At 59.2% G+C, this 10,072-nt stretch overlaps 1 protein-coding gene across 3 annotated transcripts; it reads right to left on the reverse strand.

Moving 5' to 3' along the window:
* Positions 1-1,129: 1,129 nt before the first annotated feature.
* Positions 1,130-7,922, reverse strand: LOC142088893 (zinc-binding protein A33-like). 3 transcript variants are annotated; one of them, XM_075164761.1, is made up of 8 exons: positions 7,804-7,922; positions 6,819-7,093; positions 6,105-6,200; positions 4,190-4,423; positions 3,760-3,815; positions 2,851-2,966; positions 2,420-2,751; positions 1,130-2,302 (listed from the first exon to the last, which is right to left on the reverse strand). In XM_075164761.1, the coding sequence occupies exons 2-8, from the start codon at positions 7,089-7,091 to the stop codon at positions 2,207-2,209; spliced, it is 1,203 nt and encodes a 400-aa protein (XP_075020862.1). In that variant the 5' UTR covers positions 7,092-7,093; positions 7,804-7,922; the 3' UTR covers positions 1,130-2,206. The 3 variants fall into 3 exon arrangements, with proteins under 3 accessions (XP_075020862.1, XP_075020859.1, XP_075020860.1); XM_075164758.1 differs by having other exon boundaries at positions 1,137-2,751; XM_075164759.1 differs by having other exon boundaries at positions 1,149-2,751; positions 3,760-3,779.
* Positions 7,923-10,072: the final 2,150 nt, after the last annotated feature.

Here is a 10,072-nt window from a genome sequence, read left to right on the forward strand (position 1 = left end):
ACTTGCCTGCGGTTTCGGGGCAGGTCAGAGAGGCGATGGGTTTCAGCTCCCCCAGCCGCAGCTCCCTGCTACGATCAAACCTTCCCGCAGAGGCTCCCAGCCCTTGGAGGGGGGATGACAGCTCCCTGGGACCGGGACCTCTTCCTGCTCACAGCAGCATTTCCAAGCCACCAGCTCTTTCTCCTCCACTCTTATTTCAGCTGAGGTTGGGGGGCAGCGAAAGTACGAGGCAGGAGCCAGGAGAAAAGGCTTACAGTCCAGCCCAGGGGCTCAGCAGGGAGGGAGCAGAGCTCACTCACCAGCTAAAGCCCAGCTAGGGACCAGGAGGGATCAGAAACCCCTGACAGCCCCTCCCAGCGCACCCACCCCGCAAGCAAGGCTGCACAGAGCAGCGGCTTCCCAATAACTGGGTCCCCTCTGCACCCACCTCCATCTCATGCCCGCAGAGCCCCAGGCTGCTCAGTGCTGCTGCACAGGAGGGCACATCTCCATGCATCTTGCACGGGTCATCCTCCCCTCCAGCTGAGCACAAAGTCTTCTCCTGCCCTGGCACAGGCATTAGGCAACCCCAAAACCAGGCAGCGGAGCCCGGCCCCGGCACACTGCAGCGGTGGTGCACCATAAGGGGGAATGTCCCTCGTGGCACCGTGGGAGGACAGGGCCCTCTGTCCCATCCCCGCTGGGCAGGGAATGACCAGCGAAGGAGTTACTTTGACAAGTGTCCCCGTGCCCAGCTGTGGGAGCTGGAAAGCCCTTGTGCCTGGCCCTTCCCACGGCACAGAAAGTTGAGTCTCTGCAGAGGAGGAATTTGCAGGCTCCAGCCACCACCGGGGGCTATGCAGGATCAGGGTAGTTCTGGCCTCTGCTTTGACCCTGGAGTGGACTTGAGTGGGATAAACACGACAATCCCACCCACCCCAGGCACTGCGATCCTCCCTCCCACCCGTTGCTCCTGCCAGCCAGGCTCAGACCCACCCCAGCACCTCCTGCCTCACATCAACTCCGCTGACTGGTGAGCGAGGCCAAGCGAGCTGGGGATGTGGCCAGCACCCCCCCGGCATGAACTGCAGCAGCCAAATCCACTTGACTTGCCCCCCCCCAGGAGCCCCAGGCCACCCTCCCGCTGGGGCAGCACTGCCAGTGGGGCTGCATGGGGCTGACGGGCAAAGAGCCATGCTGGGACCGCTCGCTCCCAGCAGGGAAGGCTGCTGGGGCTTTCTCAAAGTTTGCCTGAAATGGGATTTTGCATTTTTCACATATACAAATCCTTAAGACCCAGGCAGGCCAGAGAAGACTGGATCTTAAAACCCAGGAGTCTAAGGGTGGGCTCAGACAAACCTCCCCACCGCACAGGGCTGCCAAACCCCCACCTTGTTCCCCAGCAGCCCGACACAGGGAGGGGGCAAAGCAAAAGGCCCCGAGCCGCTGCAAGATGTGCAGGGAGTGCTCCAAGGGAAGGGCTGAGTGAGAGTGGTGGCTCTTTCGTGCCGCCTGTGCTGCAGGTGGAGGGAAGGAGCCTGGGCTGGAGCAGGGGCCGGGGGCTGCTCTGTGCCCCCAGGCTGTGCGACACCCCGGTGCAATAGGTCCCCCTCCCCAGCATGCAAGCCCTGAGCAGGTCCAGGAGGCAGTGGTCTTTCTAATGAGCTTTAATGGTGACCGAGTTGAGGGGAGGCAGCACCGCAGCTGCGGTGGGTCCCACGCTGTGCACCGAGCTCCCTCTGCCGCTGGCCCGGAGCCCTTCCCCACGAAGCTCTTCGAGCAGAGGAAGCCTACCGCCAGGATGTCAAGCAGCACCTGATGGTGCTCTGGGACCACTGTCCTCCTCCACAGGGTTTATGGGTGGGAGCATGGAGGGACAGGAGGTGCAAGCAGCATGCGGCCACCTCCACTGCAGCCCTGTGGCTGCGGTTACTGAACCGTGCAATGCTCAGGCAGGGAAGGCTGTTCTTCAAGAGGTGCCAGGCACCTCCGGGAATGCAGCGCGGCACCCGTGGACCATGGCACAGAGAAGGGAGGGCAGACGGGAGCTGGGAAGAGACTCATCCCCCTCCTCCCTCCCAAAACTGAAACCAAAACAGCTCCTCCAACACCCACCAGGTCCATGTGTGCAAGATCAGCCTCCAGCATGGCCCCAAGCAGCCCACCAGCAGCACTGCGGGGAGAGACAAGGAGCCAGGCTGGTGTCCCCAAAGCTCCTCTCTGTCCCTCACAGGGCCAGGTGGCAGAGGCGCATGGGCTCCATGTTGTCCCTCCCATCGCTGAAGCAGGTGCTGAAGAAGGGGCAGTATCTCTCCGCAGAGACCTGGTGGAAGGTGAAAAGGTGGGACATGTCCCCAGCATCAAAGAAGGCAACGGTGCCCTCCTGGCAGTCCAGGAAGACCCCCACTTTCCGGGGGGGCCGGCGGGGAGTTAGGCGCACCCAGGGGGTGGCGGTGGCCCAGTATTCCATCCTGTTCCGCAGGCGAAGCGTCCAGTAGCCATTCTCCGGGCACAACTTGACCTTCACCGCCCGGTCCACAGCCTCGGCAGCTACCCCCAGGTCCCACTTGGTTTTGCTGCCCACCCAGACCTCCCAGTAGTGCTGGCCGCTGTCGAAGGTCTGTGAGCCCAGGACGTTGACGCACTGACGGAAGCGCCGGGGGCTGCTGGGGACGGGCTGGGCTCGATTCCTCTCTGTCACTGCTGTCAGGTCTCTGGAGAAGACCAGGTTGGGGTGGGCTGACTCAGGGTCGAAGGTGAGCGGGGCAGGAGCTGCAGAGATATAGAGCATGTTCCCTCTGCAGAGCATCCCCGGTTTCCCCATCACACCCCACTGCCTGGCACGTCCATCCATTGCGCCAATCCACTCACCGGGACAGACGGACCGCAGCATCTGTCTCCAGAAGATGTACTGCAAGGGGCCGCTGCGGCTGTCCCTGTAGCGCTCCAGGTCGAAGGCAGGCTGGGTCTCGATGTGCACCGAGGGCCTGGGGCAGAGAGAGAGGCAGTCAATCCCTCTGCTGTGCCGCCAGCGAGGCATGCGGGAAGAGCGCGGTCAGGACTGCAGCATGCTACCACGCATGATGGATTTGGTAAAGACAGGACACAGACCTCCCTCGCAGGTGCTTGCTCCCCCTGAGGTGGTGCTACCCCCAGTGCGGAAAGTGGCTTGGGGCAGAGGTGTTGCGGACTGAGACAGATCCGGCAGCACTGCTCGTGGAGCGGTGACTCACGGCAAACCAGCACCCAGCACACTGAAGCAGGACTCCTGCATGTGTGAACAGGCCAGGCCTGCAGAGCTGGGCTGCATCCCACTGCAGCCCCCAGGGAGGGAAGGGACAGGGACACACTCCCCTATGGCAGTTCTGGCCCTGAGCTACTCACAGCCTCAGACAAACCTGCACCTCGGGGTCAGTTTTGCAGCCCCGTGAGTTGTAAGAAGCTAAGAAAGGGCAGGGAGAAGCCAAAGCACCCAAAGTCTGTGGCGTCAGCCTTGCTCTTGCTTGCAGCATGCACGGCTCTTGCACCCATTCCAAACCAGCACATCTCCTCCACCTGCTCTTCCAGCCCAGCCATCTCAACACGCATGCTCCCTGGGGAGAGCATCCAACATGTGCTGGGGACCAGCCCCCACCCTCAGCACAAATTGCTCAGCAGCTCGCTGAGCAGTTTGTGATGCTTTTAAAACTTGAGATAAGATCCCTCCCCCATGTGGTCCCAGCCAGGGACAGAGATAAGCGCCTGAAAAGGGAATCAGCTTCTTTCATGCCAGACACGTACCTGATATCCAGGCTCTCCACCTGCAGTGAGGAGCAGAGAGAATTCGCAGTCACTGTCTGTAATTCATGCAGCTGCACAAATAAGCTCCCTGCCCTGCCTCCTGCTGTCATGCAGCACAGAGAGAGGAAACCAACCTGCCAGGACCCCTCCCCGGGGAAAACTGCCTGGGCACCGTGGCCAAGGCAATTTCACAGGGGTGACAGAGAAGGAGGAAGACTCCTGAGACCCACCCACCACATCGGAGAGATCACCATATCCCTTGTGGCTAAAGCCTCCAGATTCCAAGGGATTGGGTAGATAACCCGCAGGGATGACAGTGAGAATGACTTCCAGGTACAGCCTAGTGCTGTCATTTAGGATTCTCCCCATCCCAAATTCAGATCCTGAAATACCCGTCAGCCTCCTGCCAGTGTCAGCCAAGCACGCTCACCTCCAGCAACGACACCTCTTCCATCTTGCTCAGGGTCTGCTCTATGCGCTCTACGTCCCTCTGCAGCACCGACATCCCCTCCTCCAGCCGGTGGATGTCTCCGTGCAGCCGTGCTAGCAACTGTTCTTCCTTTTCACCCAGCTCTGCCAGCACAGCTCTCTCCTCTTCCTCCAGGATCTGATGAAGGCGAGCAAACTCTGCACGGATCTTGAAGATCAGCTCCCCAGACACCTTCTGAGCAGAGGGAAAAGGCAGAAGATGAGTCTGGCAGCTAAAACACACAAGTAAGTGCATGGGATGGCTGGGCCCGTTAATCTGCTTACAGAGTCCTGGAAATCAGAGAGTGTCAGACATACCCACGGCTTTTTGGACGGAGAACAGGACACAAGGACAACTTTCAAGGAGGCAGAGCCAAAGGGGGAAGAAACCCCCCAAGCTCTACCAATGGCTCGGTCACCTTAACTAGAAATCCTTGCACACAGCCACAGTGGGAGCCCACAGCCCTCTCCCACACCACCAGGAATTTGCTTGTGTGCAAGACTGGAGCTCTTTTGCTTTTCTGGAGCTGCAGACTCAGGTGTTCACGTCAGTTAGGATTTATTTCACATCGTGCTAGACCCTGGGCAGAGCTGCCTGACACTGGTAACTTGCTCTTTTTCCTCTGTGCCTCAGTTTCTCAGGGCTCCTTTTTGTATGGGACAGATGGGGGAGCTGCATAAACTAATCTCTGTAGTTAAGGCTGATAAAATCCCATTCAGCTCTTTTCAGAGGTCACTTTTTTCCAGTTGTTTAGTCGGCCAGCCAGCCTTGTGGTGCTCTCACTGCCTTCCTGCCTGTTTACAAGAGACAGCCAATGACTTTTTATTTTCCCAATCTTTAAGCTTTTAATCTCTAAGTGCAACCTTAGCCCTCATTACTTTCTTGAGGAGCGCTTCCTGAAACACACATCCCTTTCTACCAGCAGGAAACCCATCTCCCCCAGCCTCCCTTTGCTCTAGCAGGTGCTTGTGCTGACACACCAGAACCACAAAGGACGTGCATGGCCTCCCTGTTCAGACCAGCAATTTGCTCCTTCACTCCTGAAGCACCTCTTAGTCAGCTCTTTCACTGCAATGGGACACCAGCCACACGCATGTATTTGCTAACACTTTTTCATTAATCTCAAGGGTCTATTCCAAATCTGGCAGTGGGATAGAGGTATGAAACACAGTGCAGGCAGGGGGGATCAGAGACTCTAGTCGGAAGGCAGGCTCCCATCAGTTTTATCTCACCTCTGAACTACTCGTATTTTCCTTAAACCTTCCTTCCTTGGCTTTTCACACTTTTATGTCACTCAAGAAGGAAGCGCAGTCAGCCTGTAGCTGTTCTTGCTTCATTGATCAGTGACAATGAGGCACCCTGGTGCCACTCAAGCCTGGAGAGAGCACTCAGCCTCCTCACATCATCTCAGAGCTTCGCAGTGAATCTCAACACGGTCCTTGTGACAAGGCCACTGCTCTCCGCAGCGCCAGCATTGCTGCTGACCCTGCTGCTTCAGCTTTGTTGCCACCCCTTCAGACACACAAAAGGATTTTAGAACTTCCAAGAATTAACCCTCTCCCAAAGTGGCAGTGCTGCAGGGCCAGAACAGGCTGCTCAGCCGACAGCTCTCACCACTCACCCTGTCTCGGCTCTGCTGCACCAACGCACCTCGTAAATGCTGCATTAATGAGTCCTTAATGCCTCTTCCCAAAGCCTCCACTGAATACTCAGTAGTGATGGGCTTTGGCCTACAGGTAGGGGAGTTTGTTCAGATCCCTACATAGTTATTCACCTAGACTTTTACAGGAAGCCGAGCTAAATCTCAGCTGAAGTGACGCACAGATCCTCTATGAACCCAAAGGCTGTACAAAAAGCAGCTATAACAGGGCATTACCGTCAGGCCACAGATATCTTCCTGTGTCGCACGCTTCCTACGCAAGAAGTTCTCTATCTCCTTCTGACGAGCTTGCAAAGCATCTTCCAGGTGCTTCTGCAGGAACGAGGAAAAGAAGGTGAGGAGACCATTTCACTACTCTGCTGTGATTCAGGAGAAATCCCAATTCCTGAGGCCAGCATTAGAGGGAGGCTGCAACAGGATTTCTTACAAATACAGCAAGGAGAAGAAAGCACCTGATGCACAGGCTTGAGAACTATATGTGTGTGCACATAATGAAACAAATTTATTTTTAAGACTGGGAGCTCCAGCCTGGGGTATCTGTTTGCAGAAGGTTTAAAACCTGTGTGCTGTGAACTGACTTGTGCAGGACTGGCCCCTCAGGCAGCGCATGCGGCACAAGCAGCCCTCACCCGCAGCTGCGTGGTCCCTACGTGAGAAACAACCAGGCTGTGATGGAAGTCGGGCACAGCAGCGAAGGAAACAAATGCAAGAAAAGAAAGTGTCCAAAAGACAGACAGCGGGAAGGGAATAGGGAGAGGGAATGAATCAATGAGACACAGACATCACTGCACTCAGGCCAGGTGAGGCACACATGGGGCTCCCCTGCAGGGGAACTGACTGCGGGAGGAGGGGGTGGTAGGCTCTTGCTGCCTGCACAGAGCTCACACGGCACCCATCCCCTTCTCCCCCAGCCAAGCAGAAGCCACTGACCTGCATCTTGTGCCGGTGCTCCGCGGAACCACAGCGCCGCACCTTCTCCACCAGCCCCGATAGCAGGTAGTGGGTGCGGAAAGCCCGGCTGGGGAACTCGCGGCGGCACTGGGGGCAGGAAGGGACGCGGGCACAGCTCTCCCAGTAGCCCTGGATGCAGGCCTTGCAGAAGTGGTGCATGCAGTCCAGCATGACGGGCTCGCTGAAGAGCTCGCAGCAGATGGCACACGTCAGCTCCTCCCGCAGGCTCCGGTCCTGGCTCCTGCCGGCCATCCCTGCTGGCACATGGGTCCCACCCTGAGTTTCCTGCCACCACCATCCCAAAATCCCCTTCCTCCTTCTCTCCGGGCTAGAGTGGACTTCTGCCTCTCCTCATGCTGGGCTCTGCTGGGTGCTCTGGGGCAGGGTTTGGTTACCAGACCTTGGGCAGGAGGCACAGGACCTGCCCAGGTGCCGCACTGGATGTGCCCAGCCCTGGAAAGCCCCGAACAGCGGGAATTACAGAGAAGTCCTAGCAAAGGGTCAGTCGCTTTGCAGAATAACAACATTCTGTTTCCCGTTACTTCAGAAAAACTACTCACAGGCTCCCACGGGATCGGCCGTGTGCCCTGGCAGGGCCCAAGGGAAGGGCCACCTGCCTCAGGGACAGCAAGCGGCCGCCCTACAGCCCGGGGGGCCTTGGGGTAAACCCAGCGCCCGGCGGTGCCGTGCGCTACAGCCCCCCGGCTGGAAGCGGGCCCAGCGCCGGGCTGGCGAGAGCCCACTGCACCCCCCGGGGCCCGAGGCGCGGGTGCGCACCCCGGCCTGCACCCCCCGGGGCCCGAGGCGCGGGTGCGCACCCGGCCTGCACCCCCCGGGGCCCGAGGCGCGGGTGCGCACCCCGGCCTGCACCCCCCGGGGCCCGAGGCGCGGGTGCGCACCCCGGCCTGCACCCCCCGGGGCCCCAGGTACCGCCCCGACCACCCCGCGAGCCCGGGGCACTCACCGTGCTCACGGCCCTCGATCCCCGCTACCGCTCCCGTGCGACACGGTGCGACACGGCGCGACACGGCACCGCACCTCCGCGCAGCTGGGAGCCTCCGAACTTGGAGCCTCCGCCCCGCCCCGCCCGCGGACTGACGCCCGCCTCGACCAATCACCGTGCGGATGCACCGCCCGCCCGTTCACTCATTGGACGGGAGCTGCGGCCGGGGGCTGGGCGGGGCTCCGGCATGTGACATGTGGTCACGTGTGCGCGGGCCGGGACAGCTGCTGGGGCCTCGCGCGCCGCCCGCGGCAGTGCGCGTGGTGCGCGCCGGGGGGTGCGGTGCGGTGCGGTGCGGTGCGGTGCGGTGCGGTGAGCTGCACGGCACGGCACGGCACGGCACGGCACGGCACTGCCCTGCCCTGCCCTGCCCTTGAACTGCAGTGCCCCTGCACTGCCCTGCTGCTGCATTCAGCAATGGCGGTGTGGAAATGAGCCCCGGGGAAATGCCTCCCCTCTCTTCCCTGGTTTCCCTTTGCCAGAGTCTGAAGTGTGCGAGAACTGAGCCAGCTCTCCAAGCCACAGGACCTTCAGAGAGCAAGTCAGACCAATGCTTTGGGGTCACAGCTTCAGGTTTCGCTCCGTAATCACAAGGGCTGCAGGCTTGTTAGCAAAAGAAAGAAGGAAGAGTTTTCATCCTTCTGAGGTCACCCGTTGCTGGGCCCTGGGATGTTGTGGGAAGCAGCAAACACTGGCGGACATGTGAGAAAAATCACAAGACCTGTCGATACTGGAAGTAAAAGCAAAGAAAACTGAAAGAAGGGAACACACAGGGACAAGCAGCTGTTGCAGATGCCATCTCCCTCCTCACCGCTGTTAGAATCAGAGCATCCCCCCAAAAGGGAGAAGTGCCAGGCAGTGTCCAACTACTGCCCTCCTCCTGCCGCTCTACGTTTTCTCACCATTAGAGCAGTGCAGTTAATGCAGAAAATGATTCCACTCATCTTCATTTGCTTGTCTGAGGGATTTTCCCGGGCTTTGGCTTGCCCTGTGCGAGCTTGCTTACTGGCATGTGGCCGCAGCAGCCCTGCTTGCAGGCATCGGCCTCCTCCTTGTCTCCGGCAGCCCCTCGGGGTTGTATGCTCAGCCACAGCCCTGCACTGATGTTTGGTCTTTGAGCATTGCTGACTACACAAGGAGCAATCGGTTCTGGGGGATGCTGGCTATGGGCAGGCAAGATGCACCCTGGGCACCTCCTGCAACCACCTGGGCACAAGGCAGTGATGAGCTGAAGCTCCTTGTTGCCCACCGTTGATCTGCAGAGCTCTGGCGTAGGCAGCGCGAATGCTGGAGTGTGTGTGGTGAGGTGGGTGGGGGTGCCCCCAGGGAAAGCACTGAGCTCCAGCAGGTGCCGTGGACAAGGGGGGAGGATGTGGGCTGCTGTGAAAGTGCTCTGAGGCCTCTGGGCAGCAAACAAGTGGCATCCGTGGACACCAACAAGGTCAGGCCATGCACAAATATGCTGCCAGCCCCAACACCGTTATTCTGGGGGCTCAGGACCTGCTCCAGCTGGTCAAGCAAGGCAGGGGTTGGCTGCACCCTCCTGCTCCAGTCCCCATGGTGGCAGTGGGACAGGGATGCTCAGCCCCTGCTGCTTGCCAGGCGCTGGGGAATGGGAAGCACTCTCCGGGCAGGAATTGTTTCCAATAGGCTGAACCTGCTCCCATTGCTGTCTTTTTCCCCTCTCCACTGTGCAACTCAACAGGGTCCCCATGAGAATGTCACTAGGAAGGTGACACCGGGACCCAGAGATGACACAGGGATCCAGGGATGACCGAACAATCTCCGCTTAGCTGTGACTTAATGGACCAAAACCTCACTCCCCACATTTACAGAGTTTTGTGCTTCCCGTAGGCTGGATCTCACCATGCAAACGGACTGGGGCTTGCCGGGAGCAGTGACCGCTGCCAGCCCAGCGTGCTGCAGCCGCTGTGCGAGTGGGTAGCGCCTGCGCAGTGGGAGAGCGGCTGGTATTACGTGTCATTCTCCCATCACGCACCAGCAACCCCCAAGAAATAGCTGGCTTCGAACTGGTGGATTTTGGATGGGAGCTGAATCATCTGCTTAGATGCATCCTTTTGAGAGGGAAATGGCTTTGTCATCTGTGTCCAGCCTCTGATCTCCTGGCTTTGCCACCGTTTCTCCAGCATTATAGACTATGCACAGACACCCACGTATACGCACACACAAGCCGTCAGACAAGGTGCCCAGCCCAGGACACGCAGCCTGG

The sequence above is a fragment of the Calonectris borealis genome, chromosome 15 (assembly GCF_964195595.1).
Source record: "Calonectris borealis chromosome 15, bCalBor7.hap1.2, whole genome shotgun sequence".
Classification (NCBI taxonomy): domain Eukaryota; kingdom Metazoa; phylum Chordata; class Aves; order Procellariiformes; family Procellariidae; genus Calonectris; species Calonectris borealis.

Coding starts and splice junctions, on each gene's coding strand:
- LOC142088893 (XM_075164758.1), bottom strand. CDS start 7,091: ATGGCCGGCAGGAGCCAGGACCGGAGCCTGCGGGAGGAGCTGACGTGT. Junction 4,424..6,104: donor AAGATATCTGTGGCCTGACG/GTAATGCCCTGT, acceptor CCCTCTGCTCAG/AAGGTGTCTGGGGAGCTGAT. Junction 2,752..2,850: donor GCTGCGGTCCGTCTGTCCCG/GTGAGTGGATTG, acceptor ATATCTCTGCAG/CTCCTGCCCCGCTCACCTTC.